The sequence below is a fragment of the Arvicola amphibius genome, chromosome 8 (genome assembly GCF_903992535.2).
Source record: "Arvicola amphibius chromosome 8, mArvAmp1.2, whole genome shotgun sequence".
In the NCBI taxonomy this organism is placed as follows: Eukaryota; Metazoa; Chordata; class Mammalia; order Rodentia; family Cricetidae; genus Arvicola; species Arvicola amphibius.
This window is the reverse complement of record NC_052054.1, coordinates 28,742,183-28,766,097: the sequence shown is the minus strand read 5'-3', so window position 1 is coordinate 28,766,097 and position 23,915 is coordinate 28,742,183. Positions and strand designations below refer to the sequence as shown.

The 23,915-nt window shown below is 38.9% G+C and overlaps 1 protein-coding gene across 7 annotated transcripts in view; it reads right to left on the bottom strand.

Annotated features, from left to right (window-relative positions):
- The window catches only part of Bclaf1 (BCL2 associated transcription factor 1), a 32,561-nt gene extending 12,656 nt beyond the window's left edge, over nt 1-19,905 (bottom strand). For 2 of the 7 annotated variants that reach the window (XM_038338421.2, XM_038338425.2), the window contains exons 1-8: nt 19,752-19,904; nt 12,133-12,193; nt 8,740-8,853; nt 7,250-8,158; nt 5,445-6,110; nt 5,128-5,297; nt 2,833-2,938; nt 1,722-1,806 (exon numbers count right to left, since the gene is read on the bottom strand). In XM_038338421.2, the coding sequence (XP_038194349.1) occupies nt 1,722-1,806; nt 2,833-2,938; nt 5,128-5,297; nt 5,445-6,110; nt 7,250-8,158; nt 8,740-8,843 (2,040 nt within the window). In that variant the 5' untranslated portion in view covers nt 8,844-8,853; nt 12,133-12,193; nt 19,752-19,904. Of the gene's footprint in view, nt 1-1,721; nt 1,807-2,832; nt 2,939-5,127; nt 5,298-5,444; nt 6,111-7,249; nt 8,159-8,739; nt 8,854-12,132; nt 12,194-19,751 lie in introns of all 7 variants that reach the window. The other 5 variants (XM_038338423.2, XM_038338426.2, XR_005286457.1 and 2 more) reach the window with 4 other exon arrangements.
- Between the last annotated feature and the right edge of the window lie 4,010 nt (nt 19,906-23,915).

Sequence of the window (23,915 nt, the reverse complement as noted above, 5' to 3'; positions counted from 1 at the left end):
TATGCATCTCTCAATGTGAAAAGTACTACTCACCAATCTGCTCCTAGAGTAACAAAGTCTAATCATAAGCAAAGCGTTCCTATTCACCTTGGCATTACTAACGCCACAATAAACATGATAAACCTAAGGGAAACTACTTTGTAAAGTTTGCTAAGCATATAATTTCATAATAACATGTTATTCACTAATGACAAAACCCTATTATCATGTCCTCCTAATTACCCATCACTTCTCTTTCAGACCAAAACTTTGAGTACTAGGAGGAGAAAAATACTGTCAAAGCACAAAGACAGAACAAACTGTTGGGAAGTTAACACAATTTACACTTACTGAACCTAAAGTATTATGATCAAAAGATTTTGTAAAAGGTATTAAAACCAGTTCAGTCCTCAGTCCATTTTCCCAAAACGGTTATCTCCTGTGCACAGACATCATCCCTAAATCTAAATTTCAAAGCCAGTTGAGTTAGTAGCACACCCTACTGAAAAAGTTGTGCACTGGAACTCGAGGTTTCCTATCAATAAAAATACAAATCACTCCACAACTCCATACAGCAGACATATTACTTTGATTAGGAAAGTCAAAGTTTAAGAAGTTATTTTCTGTAACTCTTGGCATTTTCAAAATAGACCTGATCCTTTGCTCCTTCTGCTGCATTCTTTACCACTAACCACTTTCTAGACAGTCATATGAACTTGTGTACTGATAAACGTCCACTCTGAACCATCAGAGTCCTTAGTGACTGCACTGCAGTCTCCCCGGGTTCCTGCCTTCCTCACCTTACCTGTAGGATCTACACAGGTTACTTCAAGTTTCAAAGTCAAATTCCTAAGTAGTCCAATAGAAACAAAAGTTCACTTAGCAATCAGTTTGTAGAATGCCTACTTCTTTGCTTTCCCAAGCTGCATCCACAGCTGGCCTGGAACCTATATGTAACTCAGACAGGTTGGAATTCAGAGCCACCTGCCTCTGTCTCTGGGGTATAGAAGATAGTGCCTATTTCTCTTGTTTTATTTTTAATTGAAAATAAAATTTTTTCATACAACATATTCTGATTATAGCTTCCCCACCCTCTATCCCCCCCCCCCAGTTCTTTCCCACCTTCCTCCCATCTGGAACCACCCCCTTTCTGTCTCTTGTTAGAAAACATGTAGGCATCTAAGAGATAATAGTTAAGACATAAAACAAAACAAAATGAATGAGGAGCAAGAAAGAGCCCTCCTAATTTTTAAATCACATAAAAAAATATACACTAGACAAGTGTGATGGTACACATAGGTAAGATAAATGTTCAGGGGAAGCCGAGGCAGCAATATTACAATGAGTTCAAAGACAGCCTGGGTTGTCAAAAGTTACCATCCTCAAAAAGCCTAAGAGCATCAGGGTAACTTCTTTGAAGAAGCAGAAATACAATTAACTTTAAGGCATACTCAAATTCTGACTTGTTGATCTCACCTCAAAACCTCATAAAAACCGTAATTTTTATCATAATGTTTATAATTTTTTTTTTAACTCACTGAGTTCTTAGTTCTTAGGACCAACATTTACTTTTGATAGGCATTTTCAAAAAGTATCCTTGGTTTACATTAAATTACCATAAACATAATGCATTCACAAAGTGAAAAGGATGAAAACATTTTGCCTCAGAAAACGTTTAATATAGTATCATTAAGAACAGCTTCAGAAGAAAAGCAAATATTTTTTTTAAAAAAAAAACATACCTTCTGATTTTCTTCTTTAAAAACTCTCTCCTCGCCTGCTAAACGGGTATGCTTCCTCAAAGCACTTGGAGAGATGTCAATCCTCCTTCATATAAAATAAAGTGTATTTTAAAATTATATAATTTACTTCCTGATTCAAAAAACAGTTCTATCCATTGCTAGTAGGTACTAGATAGTTACGTCTCTCCTAGAAAAACCAATTTGGCCCTTTAATTCTGTTAATTTCTAAAAGAAGAAATTAAAATTATATACATTAAAATGAATGAAAAACTGAATATGGTAGCAAATGCCTTTAATCCCAGTACCCCACAGATTGACAAAAAGATTCCTCTGAATTTGATTCCCACATACACCATGTGAGTAAGTGGTCAATCAAAGTTACATAACAAAATCCTGCCTCAAACAAAAAAACAAACAAATTAAAATGTTTTTGGTAGACTTCTATATATAAATGGTAGCAAACCTTTTAAGCACTATTATATTTTAACCACAAGAAATATTTTAAATACTATCATACAATTATAACACAATTCTAAGAGTTCTCATAATTTGATGTATTTGGTTCCATTTTTGTCTAATTGTGTACCTCACTGTCTTAAGTTCTCATTAGTTCTCAGTGCTTCATTAGCACTCATCAACCACCTAAATACCTCACCAACTAAGGCCCAAGTTAGATACTTTCAATTTTGCCACTATCCTGAAAGTAGTCTGCCTAGACATTAAATAACTTCTTCCCAACGCAACAAAGTGCCAGAAGCCAGCCTGACAACTCTTCACCTTCTCCCTAAGCATTTTTACCCCAGACAGCCTCAGCAAATTCAAAGGTTTCTTTAAGCTGTAACTCCGCAAACCCAGGCCCTCAAAACTACAACTATTTAAATTCCGTAGTGAGTAGGTTAGCATTTTAAAGGTTTAACAAGTTTTAAAAATTAAACTAAAAATCAGGAAAAAAAATAATTTTTTTAAACCTGAAAATACAGTGTTTCTGTCTAAATTAAAGAAATCAGAGCTTACTTCTTTCATGATAATAGCAAACTTCCCACATAACCGTGGTATTAGTCATCTCTCAATAACAACATTTTATACACACACTCAGTACTACTATACATACCTGTGTATCTCGGGACTCTTTTGCCGGGTACTATGTTCTTCAGTAGCTTTCTGGTATGAAGTGAACCGCTCGTTTAGGGTCACTGCAGGTGATTTGAAGTATTGCTCTGTTGATTTAGGAGAAACACTGCCGAATTAGGAATCTTAATTTTAAGAAGGGATTTTCATTTGTGATAGAGGGCATGGAGCAGGTGAAAGAGAACAAAAACACTCAAGAAACCTAGCAGAAGAGAACCAAGTGTTAAAGTAAAAACTCCTGCTCTTTTTAGTTCCTTGTACCGCAATACACGATTGCAAAAGTTCTCACAGGGCCCTGTCAATACTAAATAGAAGCCCAAAACAATGAATAGATTAATCAAAACTCTAACTCCATGCTAATAAACTACTTCCTCAAACAGAACAAAAAGGAATAATAGTTGGTATGTCCTTAAACCCTGCCAATTAAACAAAGCTCTCACTTCAACTAATCATTTGCAAAAAGCAAAAATAAAGTATAGAGTAAACTAGTAAAATTATTTTAACTATGATGACATATTAACAGAAATGGCTTTACAAAAAAGTGAATATTGCCATTCAATTGGGAAAAAACATTTTGAAACTGATTTACATTTACTAATTCCTCCAAAAAATCTGGCATCTTGGCAAACCTGACAACGCATTATAATACTGTATCTTTCTTTAAGCAATTTTTAAATTAGTAATAACGATACTGATTAGTTTCTAAACCAGTTTAAGATACGCTTTAAATGTAAAATAGAGACGTATAAAGTCATGAACTATGAAATGTTACATTATGAAGCAAGCTATCTGCTTAACAGGTCAACATACATCTGTGTCAACTTACCGCCCAATATCCAGCACATGTCTCATAACCAATCATTAAAACTTGAAACGGCCACTACAAGGGTAGTGCCTCAATCATAATTCCATGAAACCCAGGAATTTGAGCTAGCAACTCAGTTTTTATGCCATTTTTGCCAGGAAGACAGAAGATTCAACTTTGCCTGTATCTTTCAACAGCTATTTTACTTTGAAACATGGATTTTGCCATTTCAAAACATATTCCAGGACCTAGTTACAATGAAAAAGAAAACATCACTGGGCATTTTCAGCTCTATGTAAAGTGAGAGCTGTTCAGATCGGTTGCACAACACCAATTATGAAACAGAACTACAGATCTCTAAAAAAGAAAAAGGAAAAAATGTATCAAAATCTGATCTCAAAATTCAACAATAGTGTGGAGACACGTCAAAAAAAAGTTTTTAAAAAAGAAAAATGTTAATGCTTCCTAATTTTATGTGCCACAATACTAGTCATAAAGGTCATAATATGGTTCACAAGCTTATCTACAGCCAAACACAAGACTCTCTTGTTACCATGCTGACTATAGCCAACAAGAAATGCATTACCTGTTACTCAGGCTAAGGGACTGAGTGACAAATTTCAGCTATCATGAGTTGTTCACGTGACCAACTTTAAAAAAAAAAGAAAAAGGAAAAAAAAGACCAACAGCCATCGAGTTTCCTGGGAAAGAACCTGCTAAACACAAAATAACCAAAGCAAAACTTACCTAATTGACCCCAAACAAAATTGTACCCTAAAACTTTTGAAAATTAGCAGCTTTTGAACTACAACTATATACTGGTGAAAATATGATCACTTTAGCTAAAATGAACCCCTTTTTATTAGAACCTAAAGAAATATCTTATTATTCTAGTTAGTCATTACTCATATAGTCATTAATAAAGCTGTAAATTTCTTAAACATTTTAAAAACTCAATTATTTTAAATAGTAAACAAAGAGAACTCAAGTATTATAAACAAATTAAGTAGCACAAATTCAGCAACTATTTTTCCAATGCCTTCAGGTATCTTTAAACTACTTATAAACTCTCAGTAAAACAGTAACTACACTGCCTAAAGCTGTTACAAATTTATGACATTATATGTCACAAAGTCATAGGCAGACAATGACAGTAAATCTTTAAATATTCTTAAACAGTCTTCACTTTACATATATGAAATATTAAAATTTTCAGCATTAAACAAATCTGTATTATACTTTGACACGATACAGATTTTGTTTTAACTTCAGCCATTTGATCATCTTATATTCATTAGTCTCAATAATAACACTGATATCCTCTCTACAAAATTATTTTCCAAATGTTTAATATTTACCAGTACTGCTACATCTACCTGCTAGCTCAATTAACACAGTTATTATTCAACTTAACTACTTTTATTTTGCATGCAAGAAAAGTTCACTTCATGATACTAAATATATGAAGCATACCTTTAACATGATGAACCAAGGATACAATGTGTTGTATAAATGACTCTGAAGTGCTTTTGCTGGCCTGAGGCAACTTAATGTGGTCAAAGATGGATCGGAATTCTTGCTCCTTCTTGACAGAATGGACAAGCGTACTAGCAAGTAGCCTGTCTTTCGTCAAGGAGGCTGGCCTAGAATATATCAAAAACAAACAAACAAACACACAAACACACACACAAAATACAGCATTGATTTGAATGTGTAAATTCCATGTTCAAAAAAATAATTTTACCATTAACCACCTCTAGATTACTTACTAGGCATCAATGTGGAATTACCTGTTAGAATCATCAAGAGGAACAGGTGCCATTTTGAGTTTGACTTCAGGACGATGAGAATCACTGGCTATCATTTTGATCCTAAGTGGGCTCTCTTCTCTGAAGATAGACTTTTCTCGTGGATCTAGATTCTTGTGTAGAGGGGGACTGTAATCAAAGAGGTCTTTGAGCTTTTCAGACTTTACCTGCTCAGGTGACTGTGTTTCTTTCTTTACTGTTATTCTTTCAGAACCTTTGTCCTCTTCCTTGTGCTTATCTTTTGCAGTGCTAGGCCTCTCTACTATGTATCCAGTCTCTTTCAGTTTATAATTCTTTTCTTCTCTAAATCCATCACTTTCTCTATTGCCTTTTAGTGAGACTTTGGACTTGTACTTGGGTCCTTCCTCCTCAGTATTCCGGTGAGATGAAGCACCAAAGCTTTTCCCCTGATCAGCCAGGACTGATTTCCTAAACTGTCTATAATCCTCTGTCTCCTCTGTGTCATCCCCTTCTGAATCATTAAATTTTTGTTTTCCAGACTCTTTATCACTGAAATAATCTAAAACTTCCTGGTCTTCCCAATCTCCCTCAGCCCTGCCTTTCTCTGGTCCTTTCTCCTTGGAAGCCTCTTTCTCTCTGGGGTTACCCCTGTCAAGCAGGAACACTCTAGACTCTTCATCTGTGAACCTGTCAACAGGAAAAGGACAGTAACTCTGGGTTGCATTCACTGTAGATAATTTGCATATTTAAATGTGTTATTCAATGAAAAAAAAACAACCCTACAGAAAATTAACCTTATTCTTAAAACCATTAAAAGCACTCACATAGAACTTATACTTACAAATGATCTAAACTTTAAAGTCATCCTCAAAAATCCTACTCTATGAAGTCACACACCACAATTTTATACAAACAAATCTACTTTTTAAGGTTAGAAACCACTATACAAATACCTACTAAAATTCAGTTTATATTTACACTCAAATTTTCAGATTTCACTTTTTATATCTTTCAACGGAGTTTCATGTTTGCTAGCTAGCCTCCAACTCTCTATGAACTGAACACTCGTGATCCTTCTGCCTCCACCTCTCTAATACTGGGATTACAGGTATGCATGTACCACATTTACCTTTCTCTATCAATATAAATAAGAGCTCAGAGACTTTAATAAAATTTGGTATTCAATACTTTAAATCACAAAACAGTTCATATAAAATTTGCCCTAAAAAAAAATGACTTCTGGAAATAAGGTAATCATCAACTCAGTGAAAAAAAATTCTAGATTGAACAGTAAAAAATTATAAAACAGCATAATTTGTTCTACTTCCTCACTTTCTAGGTAAATCACACTATATTAACAGCCTAACTTTTGTGAAATTTGCTAGTATCTTTCTGTAATGCTTGAAATTAGAACTTAAACAAGGTATTTCAAATGTCATTAGACTGAGAAATACAAGACAAGTGCTTCCAAGTCAGGCAGAATTTACTAAGTACTGACAGCTGGATTGTATGATCACATAAAAGCAGGTAATATAACCACACTGTCACATTCAAAAGCAAAAAGGAAAAAAGTCCCTAACACAAACTGTTTACTGTTTTTACTATATATCATTGGTTATCTTAGGATACTTAGTTTTTCCTTGTTTATAAAACTAACTGAACTGACCAAAATAGCTAACATTAAAACAAAACCTAGAAAAACATCACCAAAAGAATTACCAAAAAAAAAATTTACAAAAAATTAAGCACATAATGCAATGCTACTTCATTGCTTTAATTTTTTTTTTTAAATCATTACTGTGATAAACGGTTCTTTGGGTTCTTACCTTTTTAAAAACTTTCCTGTTTTTGCTGTTTCCTGATCTCCTCCATCAGGATAAAAAGAGGACCGCCCCCTAGATTCCTCTCTTGGAGCACTCTGTGGTGTGATTGTCTTTGCAGGGCTTCTTCGTGAAGGGATATGATGAATCGGACTATTCTGGGAAGGACTATATCGACTAGACCCATTTCCAACAGAACCAGATCCAGACCTTTCAGGACTGTGCTGCATGGAATGTGAATGCTGAGAAGGGGTGTTTTTGGCAGAGTGGACTGTACTAAGCATGGGGGCATCTGAGCAAGATGAACTCTGACTAGGTGGTGTGGCAATAGGTGATGGACTATGAGGTGATCTCGGACTATTATCATAAGCTGAAAGGCCAGGCCAAATATCACCAGATGTGGCAGATTTATTAAACTCATCAATAGACTCAGATGGATCATGTTCAAATGTATCCTTTGGTTCCTCCTGTGATTTGCTTTTCAAAGGACTCTCTTCTTGGGGTTCCCCTTCAGCTTTTTTGGTTTGTTTTTCCTGAGACCCTCGTCTTTTAGAGACAGGAGATTTGCTATATGGGGATGAAGAACGGGACGATGATGATCTTGGAGACCTAGAGGATCTGTATGACCGGCGAGATCTGCTTCGGGATCTTTGAGAAGAAACGGATCTTCGTTTTGGACTCCTGGAACGTGACCGACCTCGTCTAGGACTCCTAGAATGCCTTCTATTCCAAACAGGTCTATAGCCACCTCGATGGTATCTACCTCCTCCTCCTTGGTAATACCCTCTACCCCTTCCTCTGTACCCATAAGGCCGTCTCATTCCTCTATTATTCCTGTAATCTCGACGATAATCTCTAGAATAAATACGATCTCTACTACGAGACCTTGAATATGTCCTGGAACGGGACCTAGAACTAAAAATGAAATAAGTATCAATTTAAGAAAAATAAAGTACTTCATTCTATCATTTTAGATACATTGGGCTGAATAAAACATATATACAAGGTAAAAATATACTTAAAAACTTCATTTGTATGAAAGTTTACTGTTTCTGTTATGTTTAAAGCTTGTGTCTATAACAGGCCTCGGGAAAGTAGGCACAGGAAATAGGAGTGTGTAAATATATCCAGCAGAAGATTATTAACACATCTAGGCTGACACTTAAAGTCACAGTGTAAGAGAAATTTAAAGGGCACAATGAACTGCTAATAGTGAAAATGGAATCATATGCAGTGAAATGCCACCGATACTCAGCAAAGCTGATCATATAAAACAGAAAAACTACAAAATAGTATTAATTCTCAATAGGTGCCTCCTTTCTATGCTATGGATATTATTACAATTCTCAATTTCAACTCTAAATGCAGATAACAAATCCAATCCATGGAGTTTTACTGAGAATGAAATACACTAATGGAGTTAGCACTATATCTGTATACACCAGATTATTAGCATCTACTTTGTTAGTAAAAACACCAGAAACACATTAATTCACCTGTATCTCTTCTTTCTAGAATGTGATCTTGATCTTGATCTAGAACTCGATTGTGATCTAGACTTTGATCTTGAAGAATGTGATCTAGAATTGGAGCGGCCCATTTCTTTTCTCCTAATCAAATGAAATCGAAATAGGTTGAATCAATACAAATAAAGGTATTTTGGTATTTCCTGATGCCAGCTGGATATTTTACAATCATTACTCTTTTCAAATGAATCCTTAAAAACAGGCCTCTTATCCCCTAAATAAAAGTTTTCACTTGCATACAGATACTATATACTCAAGATAAAACAAAAGTATTTCTATGAACTAAATAAACACTTATGTGCCTCAATCCAAAGGCACCAACTATAGAAATCAGAAAGAGCAGTCAACAATTGTGTTACGTGTTTTTCCATACCCAATACAAAAGCCCGCTTACCTTACCTGTAAAAAATATAAAATTACATGAGTATTGCAGAAAAGAAACCTAAAAATAGACCATACAAATGTTACAATACACACTAGAGAGATAGCTTGGTAGTTAAGAACACTGTCAGAGATAGCACTAAGTTGGGGTAGACACAGGGTCCCACCCCTAACCAAGAAGTCATCTGCAACTGAGACCACCAAAGAGTTTCAACTATTACACTATGTATATTAACCACACTTCAGGACATGCCCTATGCCCAGAGAATATTTGACCAACACAAAATAAACTCAAAGGTATTTTCTATAGTCTGCAGTGTAGACTTTTTGTCTCATTTTGCTTTGTTTGGCTTTTTTTTTCTTGTCTTAATAGATTTTTTTATTCATTTTGCTTTGTGTTTTTGTGGGAGTATTTTCTGTTTCTGTTTTCTGAGAAAAAGGCCTAATGGTAGTAGCCCATGCCAGTAATCCCAGCACTTGAGAAGGAGAGGCAGGTAGATAGATATCTTGTGAGTTCCAGGACAACTAGGAGTTACAGAGAAACCCTGTCTTGGAAAAAAAAAAGAAAAGGAAAGTTGGGTACCAGAATATAAATTTTCCTAAGCACTAATATAATCAAACTTCACTAGATATAGAAATCAGCAATGGTACTTACATATTTATAAGACATGCTTGTCCTTAAAATACACACACACACATGGTGTGTGTGGTAAATCATTGCATGTACATACCAAAGTCACATTTTTATTTTCAGTGATTCAGAACACACACACACACACACACACACAGTCTTAGCCTTTTAAACTTATTTTTTGCCATATAAGTTAAACCCTAAACAACAGACATTATGGTCACTAAGCCCCAGGCAGTTAAACTTCCACATACAACTAACCTCTGACTATTCCAAAACTTAGATACTAATAGCTTACTGTTGACTAAAAGCCTTAATATTTTAACAAAATTTACACATTATATAGTCATGTTATATGCTGCAAAAAATACAACAGAAAATTTACTGAAGAAAATGCTCACATGAAGAAAGACATCAAGTGGCTACTCACTACATTTGACCTTATGACAGCAACAGGGAGTAGTTAAAAAAATCATAGTATGTACTAAAGTTAATGAAGTCACCATTTAATGCTGCACCTTTGTATTTGTGTGTGTGAATGTGTATGTATGTGTGTATGTCTTTGAGTCAGGGTTTCTGTGTAGCCCAGGCTCCCAGGCTGTCCTGGAACTCACTCGTAGACCAGGCTAGCCTCAAATTCAGTGATCAGCCTGTTTCTGCCTCCCAAGTGCTGGGCTTTAAAGACGTGTGCCACCACCACCTGGCTGCATTTGTTTATATTTTTCACTTTTTCACAAGCAAATGAACCCATGCAATGAGTTCATAAATCTTGAGAGAGAGAGAGAGAGAGAGAGAGAGAGAGAGAGAGAGAGAGAGAGAGAGCGAGCTAGCTCTGTAGTAGAGTACTTGCTTAGCAAGCATTAGGTCCTAGATTCAAGCCTTTGAGTAAAATAAAAATAAACTGTGCCAGGCATGGTGGTGCACACCTTTAATCCCAGCACTTGGGAGGCAGAGATAGGAGGATCTCAGTGAGTTCAAAGTCAGCCTGGTCTACAGAGCTAGTTCCAGGACAGGCTACAAAGCTACACAGAGAAACCCTGTCTTGGGGAGAGGGGTGTTGGAACGATATGAGCATGTAATTATTTAGTGTACACAAGGTACAGAGGTTGTTTCCCGGCAAAAGAGGGGATGGAGCAAACTGAAAATGAAGTTCATTTACTTAAACTTTTGTTTTATGTGTATGATTTGCCTTCATATGTGGACATATGCATACCTGGTACCCACTGAGACCGGAAGGTGTCAGGTCTTCCAAAACTAGAGTTACAGGTAGTTGTGAAGTACCATGTGGGTACTGCAAATTGAACCCATATTCTCTAGAATTACTTTTAAATGTTGAGCCATCTCTCCAGCCCCAATTTATTTTTTAGTAGGGGTATATGATATGTGTGTAGATGCAAAAATGCCACCGTCTACATGTGAAAGTTAGACAACTTTATAAAGTTCATGAAGAGCTGGCTCTCTTCTCCCTCCATTCAGCCAGGTAAATGGAGGCTGTCAGGCTTGCACAGCTAGTGCTTTACTGTAAGTCAGCTCACCAGTCTCAACTCAATGTGAGTCAGGGGCCAATTGTATAAGCTTTCCAAATTTCTTAGTTATTAGCAAAAGTAATCATGTCCCTAAAACTCAATTTACTAATTTTGTAAGTATTTAATTCTCATATTTAAATCTTAACTCTCATTAAGTAATTTTTAGGGCACTTATTCAGAGTTTGCTGTTATATAATAATATAGTGCTACTAGAGTACATTACATGTGCAAGTTAAGCCAAATATGATGGCACAGACCTTTAACCCAAAACTTGGAAGGCAAAGGGAGGTGGATCCCTATGAGTTCAAGGCTAGCCTGGTCTACATAGTGAGTTGTAAGCCAGCTAAGTCTATACGAAAGACCCTGTCTCAAAAACCAAAATAAAATAAAATAAAATAAAATAAAATAAAAACTGGAAAGGTTTTGAGCTGGCATGTACTGGGCATCCATCAGGGCTGCAGAACAAGAGTGTCTGTAAGCACTATACCCGGGGGGGGGGGGGGGGCTTTCTTTTCATTTTGCATGACATTTTGTGCCCTGAGTTTTAGAAAAAACATTTACAGATGTGGAAAAAGCTATCATTAGCATTTTTAAATTTTACACTCCCCCCCCCCAAAAAAAGAAAAGATTGTTCCAGGCAACTCTGTTTGGTAGTACTAGGGGCCAGATCTAGGGTCTTGTCATATTAGACAAGCACCCTACTTCTTTAGCTATCTCTCCAAGGCCAGTTTACAACATTCCTAATCCCTTCATCTGATGCAGGCTGGCAGCTAATTTTCTCAACTAAGTCAAAAGTAAAACCTACAGAACATGAATGTCATTTACCTTGGGCTTTATGCAGGATCCAGAAGCCAGTGATGTCTTTAAAATACTGCCAAGATTCTTCCTGCAGAGAATGTTATGGGAAATTAAACTCACAATTCAAATTCCAAGCAAAGATTTTTTTTTTAAGGAGTCTGAGTTTATGGTAAACTAGAAATGCACTGCTTATAATACATATATTAGGAATAGCAATAAATTATGTAGCCCAAACCTCTACTTTAGCCTCTCAAGTACTAAAATTACAGACTTGCACCTTGCATGACTTAGGAAATAGTAAAATTTCATCATAACAATTTAATTAAGATGACCATGATGGGAAACAATCCTAGTAGCACTCGCAAGGCTGAGCAGGAGGATTGTGAGCTATGGAGCAACAGCCTACATTAGATAAGTGACAAAGAGGCCAGAGAATATGGCTCATTAGTTAAGAGCACTGGCTGCTATTCCAGATGACTGTCCAATTCCCAGAACCTACATGGCAGTTCACAACCATCTGTAACCAATTTCAAGGGATCTGACACCCTCCTTCTGGTCTCCAAAAACACCAAACACAAACCTGGTGCAGACCTACATGTGGACGAAACATAAAATTAATAAACCAACAACAATAACACCTATAATCCACAAATTAGGGCAAAATGGCAATCGAATCAGTTTCATTTCCTCCTCAGTTATTCAGCTGAGTTCCAAGCTCCTAGGCTACATGAGATCCCACACATCTGTCAAAAACAAAACAAAACTTTCTAGACACAATGCAGCAAAGTATCATGTAACTGATACCTGATTTCTAATTGTAGCCACCTGACCTTTAGGGAACAAATGTCACTCCATCAGAAAATCTCAAAATCATCTTTGCATACAAAAACAACATAACATTTAAGTGGCCTGTAGTCAATGTTCATAATGCTGTGTTTTCTAATACCTACAACAACTTAAGGCTCTGCTTTTTTTTTTTTTTTTTTTTTTTTGCTTTTCAAGACAAGTTTCTCTCTGTGTAGCACTGGCTGTCCTGGAACTCACTTCGTAGGCCAGAATAACATTGAACTCACAGAGGTCCACCTGCCTCTGCATCCCGAATGCTGGGATTAATGGCATACACCACCACAGACCAGCTCTGCTCATTTTCCTAAAACTTCCTATTATCTAAAGCTGATTTTTAAAAATTCCTTCTAACACAACCACAGTAACTTATGGCAAAAACAGTCTCTTAAAAGTATCAGATTAACCGTCTAAGAAACAGGCAGCAATGACACGTCTATAGGAAATTAATACGCCTAAGCTAATTGGCTATGTAAGTAAATTTAATGTTAATCATTTATCACTACTGAAAAGGTTGCAACTTTGCGAATAATATTCAGGACCACCAGTTTTATGCAAAGGTTCAAAACTGCCACAAGAAAAACTGCTCAGTTTCTTTTTTGTTTGTGAGGTGGGGGAAGGAAGGGGTTTTAATTTTGTTTTTTTAAAAAAATATTTTATTGCCGGGCGGTGGTGGCACACGCCTTTAATCCCAGCACTCGAGAGGCAGAGGCAGGCGGATCTCTGTGAGTTCGAGGCCAGCCTGGTCTACAAAAGCTAGTTCCAGGACAGGCTCTAAAAAAGCTACAGAGAAACCCTGTCTCGAAAAACCAAAAAAAGAAAAAAGAAAAAAAAGTATCTTATTTATTATGTATACAATATTCTGTCTGCGTGTATGCCTACAGGCCAAAAGAGGGCACCAGACCTCATTACAGATGGTTGTGAGCCACCATGTGATTGCTGGGAATTGAACTCAGGATGTTTGGAAGAGCAAACAATGCTCTTAACCTCTGAGCCATCTCTCCAGTCCCCTAATTTTGCTTTTGAAAGTGGATTTCTCTTTATTACCCTGGTCATCCTGGAACACTCTGTGTAGACCAGGCTGGTCTTGAACTCAGAGATCTGCCTGCCTCTGCCTGCCAAGTACTGGGATTAAAGGTATGTACCACCGCTACCCTCACCAGAACAGAAATTAAACTAAAGAATATGTAACTGTCATTAAGAGGCCAGCATATAGATTTGAGACATATATACTAAAACAAAAATCCATGAATCTTACTATGCAATGATCAAATTTTAAAATGCTAATTTGGAAATATGAAGAAATAATACAATTAAATGTGCCAATCAATAGAAGCATCCCATTAATAGCCAATGCCCTTCCTGGGAAGATTTAGGGAAACCAAAAATCCTAGTGGGTTTTGACACAAAACTAAATATATTTCTAAGTTTCTACAAATTTATTTTTTAAGTACTAAAAGCCCCAAGTAGATTTAAGAAAAAGCTAACTTTCTATACTGGTTTCTATGAAAACTTTATCCTGGTGCTAGGGTGATGGCAGAGTAGTCCTTGCTGGGCTAGAAAGTTTAGATCCCAGCACCCATGTAGATGCACACCTGTCATCTGAGAGCTGGGAGGCAGACAGGCATCCCAGGAGATCACTATCAAGTCAGCCCAGAGAACTGGTGAACTCTAAGTCAGTGAGAGATCCTATTTAGAAAATAATATAAGATTAAGAACAGAAGGACACCCAATGTCAACCTCAAATTCACACCCATGCATACAAGCATGCACAGCCATACTCATACACGCATATACCACACTACATATAAAACCTTTAGAAGTTATTATCACTAATAAGATTTTAGCTAACACTTGGCCTAAACATTTCCAAATGACTAATTTTCATCTGTATATTCAAAGAACCAACTGGCAAGCCTCTTTACTCCAAGGCATGATTTTAAGGTCCAAGAAAATGCACACTAAAAAGAGAAAACTGAGGAAAAATTATGGACTGTAGGCTGCTGAAACCAATGACCATATATGCTTGTTGAGATACATCCAAGGACTCATACCAACAATATGTGACATACAATGGTCAGTATCAAAGACGACCAGGCCAAGAGTTGCACTGTGCTCTTAGCAATGGAGAGGGAGGAGAATCTTAAGTTCCAGGCCAGTCTGAGTTACACAAGGAACAGGAGGAAGAGAACATCAAATAATGACAATTACTACACGGGAGGGTTGGGGGAAAAAGTGATGTGTTAACAGCAATGATCAGGACATCTTGATAAGTCCTTGGGCCTTTTAATGAGTAACATTTAAGCTAAAGACAAGAATCCACAAAGACCCAGAGGGTACAACTTTCTAGGCAGAGATCCAAACTTTACATATTCAGGACAGAAAGGGTAATTAAGTTGAAGCACTGAGATGAAGAGTTGAGGGAATTAAGTCAATACCTTCAACTTGGTATTAAGTCATTGTAGAAATAGAACATATTTAATATCAAACAGGCCAGAGCAAACAATCTAATTTCACTCTATTTTCTTTCCTTGTGTGATGTATGCATGTGTGCATGCATGCAGGTATAAGGCCAGAGGATGAAATCAGAATGTCTTCTTCAATCATTTCTAAACAGAATCCCACCACCCTTTAGGTAGCTGAAGTGACTGACAAGTCTCTGCCCCCATCCTATCTCCACTCCCTCACCCTAGATTGCAGGCCTGGATACTCAGGTATGTGCTAGGGATATAAACTCAGGTCCCCGGTTTTCTGCAACAAGCTCGACATCAAACTGAGCCATTCCGCCTTACTCTAACTCTGCTGGGAAATTCCTAGAGGTTTATGAGGAGAGTCAATTACCTGATCTACATTTTACGATGGCTATTGTGTAAAGGAGAACAAGTAGACAAATTGGACAGTTCAAAATTAAATAATTATCTGGGCAAGATGGTGGCAAAGGGGGAAAAGACACAAATCTAGAATTTTGTGTCAAATTATACTTAACATTCGTGTATTGTTTGCATGTAGAGTACACAGAACATGGAAGTAAGAAAAACTGATGGAGACCCCAAATTCTAACAGCTCGATACTTAACATCTGGAAGGCAGACATGTTGGAAGCAAAATCAAAAGATATGTTTGTGGTTCTTAGGATATAAAAAGTTTGACCCAGAATTTGAATTCCAGACCTCAAAGTCTGTATTTTGTTCACTGCACTAACAAGTGCCTTTACAGGGCTAAAACTACTCAAGTATCAAATTTTAAAATGCCAAACCTTCCCTTAACTTCAACCAAAGTTGCCTATTAAAAGACTCCAATTGTAAACAAAGAATAAGTTGCCTCATGTATCTTTATCTAATTCACCACAGTAAGGAATGCAGAAAAAAAAAACAAGCTATGTTTTGTCTTTAAATACAAAATCATGCCTGGTGGTGGTGGCAGCAGCGCACACTTCATCCCAGCACTTGGGAGGCAAAGACAGGCAGATTTTGAAGCAAGATTGGTCTACTAAATGAGCTGCAGGACAGTCAGGGATACAGAGAGAAACCTGTCTCAAAAAAAAATATTAGCTTAACTAAGTTAAATCCATAAATATCTTAGAACCCTTTTTTTAATGTATAAGATTAACTTGAAAACAGGTGATTAAAGAAAATGTTCATCAAGTTGGTGACACAGGCTTGAAATCACAGCACTTGGGAGACATGAAGGATAAGCATGAGAGCCAGCCTGGACTATCTCAAAATAAATGAGAGAGAGAGAGAGAGAGAGAGAGAGAGAGAGAGAGAGAGAGAGAGAGAGAGAGACAGAGACAGAGACACACAGATAATCGATCTAGGCACAGTTACCGCAATCTGTAAACCCAGTCTTTTGTCCTAGCACTCAGGAGGCGTGGACAAGAGCATCTCAGCAAGTTCAAAGTCAGCTCAGCCTATTAAGGCAAATTCTAAGTTAATCAGGGCTATTCAATTTGACCTGTCTCAAAACAAAATTTTTAAAAAAATCTAAGATAAAGCTACTCAAAAGTAAATTGTCTTATGATTTCAATCTTTTGTTTTTATTTTTTGAGACATGGTTTATGTAGGTTGGCTGTCCTGGAACTTGTAAGCTGGTCTCAATTCACAGAAGTCCCCTACCTCTCCCGAGTGCTGGGACTGACTAAAGGTGTACACCACCATTGCCCAGCTGATTTCAAGTCTTTTATTTAGTATACTGGGACCCAAATTTAAAGTAAATTATTGTCATTCACATCTTCTAAAATCTGAAAAATACACTTTATACATATATTAGGCTCAAATCTAGGCTCGTCATTAAATGACAATGCAACATTTGACAAGTTAATCTCCTTCAAGCTTTAATTCCTATAGATATAAATTTATTTCAAACAACTCATCTATTTAAGAGCACTCCTCACTGGGCACTCCTAACTCCTTTAGGGCTTTTAGAAAGTCCTAAAACATTAAACATATGTAGGTTAGTACTATTATTTATGAAGTTCATGGTCAGATTGATTTTCAATCTTGAGGACTCAAAAATATTAAATGCTTATGACCCAGGGGTAATACTCATTAGTATTTAAGAATGTTTAAGAAGCAAGATACCAATAATGCATAAACTCATATCCTCCAACTACAACCACTTACAATTACTACCCAGAGATAAACTGGTCTTGATTCTCTTAACAAGTCAAGAAAATTATAGGGCAGATTTTGGTTAGTGGAGTATTCAACTAATGATATCAAGTGCAGGTCCTGGGAATTCCCAATTCAACCATCTATGCACAACTGAATAAGACTTTCTTCACTTCTTTTACATCACAGATAATCTAGCGCATCTTAGGTTGCTCCCAACCTAAGTTGCTTAATAAATTCAACTAGATGCAAGCCTATCACTAAACAGTACTTTTACCAAGTCGGCTGTCAAGTCCTCAAACTACTATTTACTAAGCCAAAGTCAGCTCTAGGGATGGGGGTATGCTGATCGACAGTGCTTTACAGCTTTCCAGCATGTACAAAGCCAGGAGTTTTGAGTCCCAGCACCATAAATGTGTATGGTTTGAGACTGTTTTACCAACACAGATATCTCAGCTGGCTACTATGAACTACTTAGGGACACACTTCCTATCACGATACATGAATCTGGTTAGGATCACACAAAAAAAAAAAAAAAGCAAAGAAACTGGTAAGTCTTTTCTATGTAAAGGCTCTTAATTGCCTAACAGTACCCCAACTATTTCAGTTTGAGCTGCCTACAATGCAAATTCAGTGAGGACAAAAAACTTTGTTCTGCGTTTTTCTTTAATATAAAACACCTGAAGCAACAGGCTGTAAGTCTGAAGTGACTAATGGTTTTCATTAGTTTTAGGTGCATTTGCTTTCAATTTCTGCTCTTCTCCAATTCTAATAGAAAATAAAAATTACATTGAAAGTACTGATCGCCGAATTTTTTTTTTCAAGGAAGGGTTTCTCTGTAACAGTCCTGGCTGTCCTGGAACTCGCTTTGTAGACCAGGCTGGCCTCAAACTCACAAAGATTCCACCTGCCTCTGCCTCCCAAGTGCTGGGACTAAAGACGTGTGCCACCACCGCCAGGCCCTGATCCCTGACTTTGACCAGATAAACCTAAAATATGTTGGGCATGGTGTTGCATGTCTATAACCCAAACATAAATACACGGAGAACCTGTAGCTCGAAGGCACTTGGGCTCATGAGGCCAGTTTGGGACACATAGATCCAATACTCTGAACATTCTCCAGGCCAAGAAAAGAAAATCTTAAAACTCAGCAGGGACCCGAAGTAGTGACACGAAACTGTTAACCGCCACTCCCGAAGCTATGGCAGTATAGCCGCGAGTTCGAGGTCAGCATTGGGCGATAGAGTTATAATCTTAATTTATCCTCCTCACCCATTTACCCAATCACCGCAGCCAAGGTCCTGAGTAAATTTCTAGGGAGTGTCAACTCCCGAAAAGGCACGTCAGCGCTTGTATTACTGGAGAAAGAGCTCTTCTTAGACGCACCCGTTAGGACACGAATCTAACGCACGAAAACAGCAGTTAGGTACCGACAGCTATAGTCAAAAGCCAACGGGTGTCCAAAACAGAGTAAGTTGCTAGGAAACCAAAACGATTCAGACTGGGGGGAAAAAAACTTTCCCGCCAACACCCAGGTGCTGAGCGGTCGGTTACAAACAACGCATCCCAAGCCTCGATCTGATCACTTAATCCGGGCCTAAACTGACACGTACCCTCGAGGCGAGGGAGGCAGCTTTAACCGCAACGCAGAAAGTGGCTGATCCGCTCGCCTAACTTTGTCGCAGGTCACCGTTATTTTATCCAAGACCCAGAAGGCAGGCCCGGAAGAAAAGACAACCCCCCACGCCCCCGCCCGGGCAAACGACAAGCCGGCACCGGAGCCAGCACACGCGGCCGCGTTGCCATAGGCAGGGAAGAAAGGAAAAAAGAGCGCCTGCGCAGAACCCCAGGTCGGGAGCGCGCAGGAGGCCCCGCCGACGAGGTGGGGGGGGGGAAGGGGAAGGGCTGGGGAGGCGTTTGCGCACGCGCAGGGGAAGGCCGCACGGTCCCCCGGACCCGAGCCAGGTTCGCAGCAGCCCTGCCCGCTGTCTGCCCGGCTCCCCATCCCCCACCCCTACGGCCCGTGGCGCCGTCAGAGGCTCAGGAACTGAGGACGAACCGCACGAATAACGGCCCAGGGTCGCTCCCGGGTTCTTCTCGCCGCCGATCCGTCACCACGCACGAAAGTCACCAATCCCCAACCGTCCCGTCCCCACGGCCCTCTCGAGTCACTGGAGTGAGGCGCAGGCCCTACCTGACACACCGGAGCAGGGTTTTCAGGACTTGTCTCCGTTGGAACTACACAGCCGCCATCTCCCGACTCCAGAAGGAGAGGAAAACCATAGAGGTAGCCTCGACGCGCGAGCTCGGCGGGCTCCGTCACTTCCGATTCGGGGCGTGGCCATCAGAGCCGCTAAATACGCAGGCCGGCCCCTCCCACTCGGCCGCCCAGGCGCGGCTCGAGACCTGCCGCGGAGACGTCGCCCTAGGCTTTCTGGGAAGTCGCGTGAGCGATCTCGCGCGAAGACTGTCTGGCTCGCCCGGCGGCGGGTAGCGCCCGTCTGAGCCTGGGCTGCGGCAGACGGAAGCGGGTCGCGGGGAAGCAAGGCAGACTGGGCGCGCCGGTCACTCGGCCTGGTTGTGAGGGACCCCTAGAGCAGTGCGCTGGCCCGGGTCATCCGACGAAAAGACCCGGAAAGCCGACGCAGCCCCGTCCGCAGACGCAGTCTGTACCCGCCCGGAAGCGCCGCGTCTCTCAGCCTGTTAAAGGGCTAAACGCACTTAGTTGAAAACCCGGACGGCTTCGGCTGTCTCCGGAGTCGCTTCGTTGTTAGCTCGGCGTCCGGCCGGGTCGGGAGACCTGCTAAGGCCGGCTGGGCGATTGCGTCACGGGATGGTTCCTAATTTGCCAGACGCGACAACCTGGCCCCCGGGTCTTTCTCTACGTTGTCGTGAGCCTGGCAGCGAAGGTCGCGAAGCCTTCAGTCCGGGCCGACCCGGAAACCACACACCATAACTCGACCAGAATCGTGAATCAGATTATAAATAAACAAACGGGGGTTAATTGGAAACAAGTTGCCAAAAAAAAAAAAAAAAAAAAAAAAAAAAAAAAAAAAAAAAAAAAAAAAGGACTTTTAACGCGTGTACTCGCTCTTCTTTTCAAAGCTGGATTCCGTGAGGGGACTAACGCCGTTATTACTTTGATGTTTTAGGACGACGTTAGATTCCTTGAAGGATTTCCAAGTTGTAATTAGCAGCCTGTCATTTAAACTCATCATTAGAGTTTGATTCTGATATTTAACTCTGCTCTGGGTAGTCTCTGCTCACAATCCGAATTGCCAACTAAAAGTGGAAGTACCTGCCTTTCCTGGAACGAATCCTGGTTTTGATGGGGTTTTAATTGGGCAATCTGCTTTTCGTCTAGCTCTCTCTCGGGCGGTGAGAGCTGCCATCCTGGTGTATGCTTGACTCTGATAGGAACAAAGCATTTAGCAAGCAGGAGCTCAGAAAACATTTGTCAAGGAGGTTAACGGTATTTAAATTAAACAAAAGCCCTAACCGTTGACAGCACAACTTTCCTATTTTATATTAATGAAACAATGAATGTTAATAGCTCTTGATGTATTCAAAACACCAAAATCTGATCGCGTTGCAGCTATGAGTCCTCTGCAATTCCATTATAAATACGTCGAAAAGTCATCTTTTCTTCTGAGGCACTATAATGTTTTGTTTTGGGGTTTTGTTTTTTGGAGGGGGATGGGTGAACACAGAGACTGCCTGGTATAAGCAACACAATTGCCTTACCACAGAAATACACCTTCCAGCCCTAAGTTTGAGTTTAAATAAAAAGGCAGTTTTTATTTAAAAGAATGAAAACATTGGAACAAATAAATGGACTGAGGCCCTGTACGGGGCTCAGCATGTAAAGAAACTTGCTGGCAATCTTGACATAACTTGAGTTCATTCCCTGGGACCCAAATGGTAGAAGTGGAACAGGGACCCCAGCCCTTAGTAGGACCCCAGCCCTTAGCATCACTGATTCCCGTAGTGGAAGTACCATTTAGACTGTAAACTAAACATGTAGATAGCATCACCTGCCAAAACTAAAATGAAGGCCTCATCCATCAAAAACTATGTGTAGTTCTGGGAGTCTAAATGTACTAACCTTGTTTTTTGGCCTCTGTGGTTCCACTTCCAGCTAACTGTTCTTGTTAACCCAAGACATGATTTTGGGGCTTAAAAGCTCACCCTGAGATGCTTGTGGCTACACGGGGATCCTGAACACCCAGTACAGCTAACGAATGACTTTCTGTTGCCTTAAACCCATGTCTGAGCAGTCTTCTCTGCTGGATAACTCACAATAGAAGACAAAAACAGACTCCTTAATGTTGTCCTTTGAACTCCACAGGGTGCTGTAGCACATACCACACCATCAGTGTTGCTGATCTTGGCCATTCTTAGAGGAGTAAGATAGAAACTCAGAGTTGTTTGCATTTTTCTGGTGGCTAAGGATGGTGAGCATTTCCTTAAATGTCTTTCAGCCATTATAGATTCCTCTGTTAAGAGGTCTCTGTTTGAGCTGGCAGTGGTGGTGCACGCCTTTAATCCCAGCACTAGGGAGGCAGAGGTAGGTAGATCTCTGGGAGTTCGAGGCCAGCCTGGGCTACAAGAGCTAGTTCCAGGACAGCCTCTAAAGCTACAGAGAAACCCTGTCTCGGAAAGAAAAAAAAAAAAGAGGTCTCTGTTTAGGTCTGTACCTCATTTTTTATTGGATTATTTTTTTCTTTTGTATGTTTTGAAGATCAGCCTTCTGTCCAATATGGTGTTGGTGAAGATCTTTTCCCATTCTGTAGGTTGCCATTTTGTCTTGTTGAGACCGTGTCTTTTGCATTATAGAAGCTTCTCAGTTTCAAGAGGTCCGATTTTTTAATTGTTGCTATCAGTTGTAATCAGAGGCAGTGCGTTCAATATTGTTTGGCAAATGTCTCAGGTATATTTCTAGCTAGCCCCTATATCTTAACCCATTTCAATCAATCTATGTATCATCACAAGGCTATGGCTTACTGGTAGGTATCCTTCTCCTCCAGCAGCTACATGGTGTCTCTCCTTCTGCAGCTACATGGCATCTCACTGACACTGCCTACTCTCTATATCTCTTCCAGCTGGGCTATATTCTGCCCTGCCATAGACCAAATTTACTAACCAATAAGAGAAAAATATATATAGAAGGACATCCCATATCATCTCTCCTTTTCTGTCTAATTAAAAAGGAAGGTTTTAACTTTAACATAATAAAATTAAAAATACAAAACAGTTATCAAGGAAGAATTATAGTTACAATATTTAGTCCATTTACATTTGAATAATTAAGGAAAATATCATCTATCTTTATGAGATTAAAGTTTTATATCTGATTTATATTTTATCATAACTAAAGAAAATTATAACTATAAATATCTGTCTTCAACTCTTCAAAGACCCCAGAAGGATATAATATTACCTAAGTAAACAGGAAATGCATTGTAAGCAACTTCCAAAGTTGTAGAATTGACAGAGACATCTTGCTGCCTGGACAATCACCCAAAGTTCTGTAATGTTGGGGCATCCATCTTCAGCCCACAGGCCCATAGTATCAAGAAGACTTTTTCATGAAGCAGGAAAGAACCAGATCTGTTCTTCCTTGTACTGGCAAAGATCAGCAGTTGCTTTCTTCTGTATCCTGCAGAATGTCTGGCAGTTTCTTCTGTGAAGCCAGAAACCTGAAGGACCATCTCATCTTTTGGAAAGTTCAGCAGTCATTTTCCTGTGGGTCCTGCTTGTCCAGTTCATACAGCATAACATAGAGAAATCCAGGAAAGAGCAATATCTTGCCCAAATGGCTAGCCTTGTCACATTGAAGGCAAATTCCATAACAACTTTTTTCAGTACCAATCAACCTCTCTGAAGTAATTGGTGCTGCCAGAAGCAGACATGTCTCACTGTCAAGAAGGACCTAAGTTCTTAAAATATTTTAAATGCCATATTCCATAGGTCTTTGGAAGGTTTGAAGAAAACCTCTCTATCTGAAATATGCCTCTAACATCTAGAAAAATGTGACTATAAGTTTGACTATTATAAATGACTATTAATCTGTAATTTTTAATTATACATTTTTAATGAACTACACAAACATAGTACCTTAAACAAGAGCAGAAATACATATACACAGTGTAACAAATCAACCTTAAAAATTACCTGAAAAAATTAGTATTATTAAAAAGGACAACATTAATTTGACAGACAAAATTGAATCCATATCTAAGGATACTGAGAAATTATCTGGAAGAATTCATACTGTTGAATTTGACAAATTTGACAATCAAAATTTGTTAAAAAGTTATGATAGGTTAGCAGATAAAGAATCTCTCCATGATGGCAA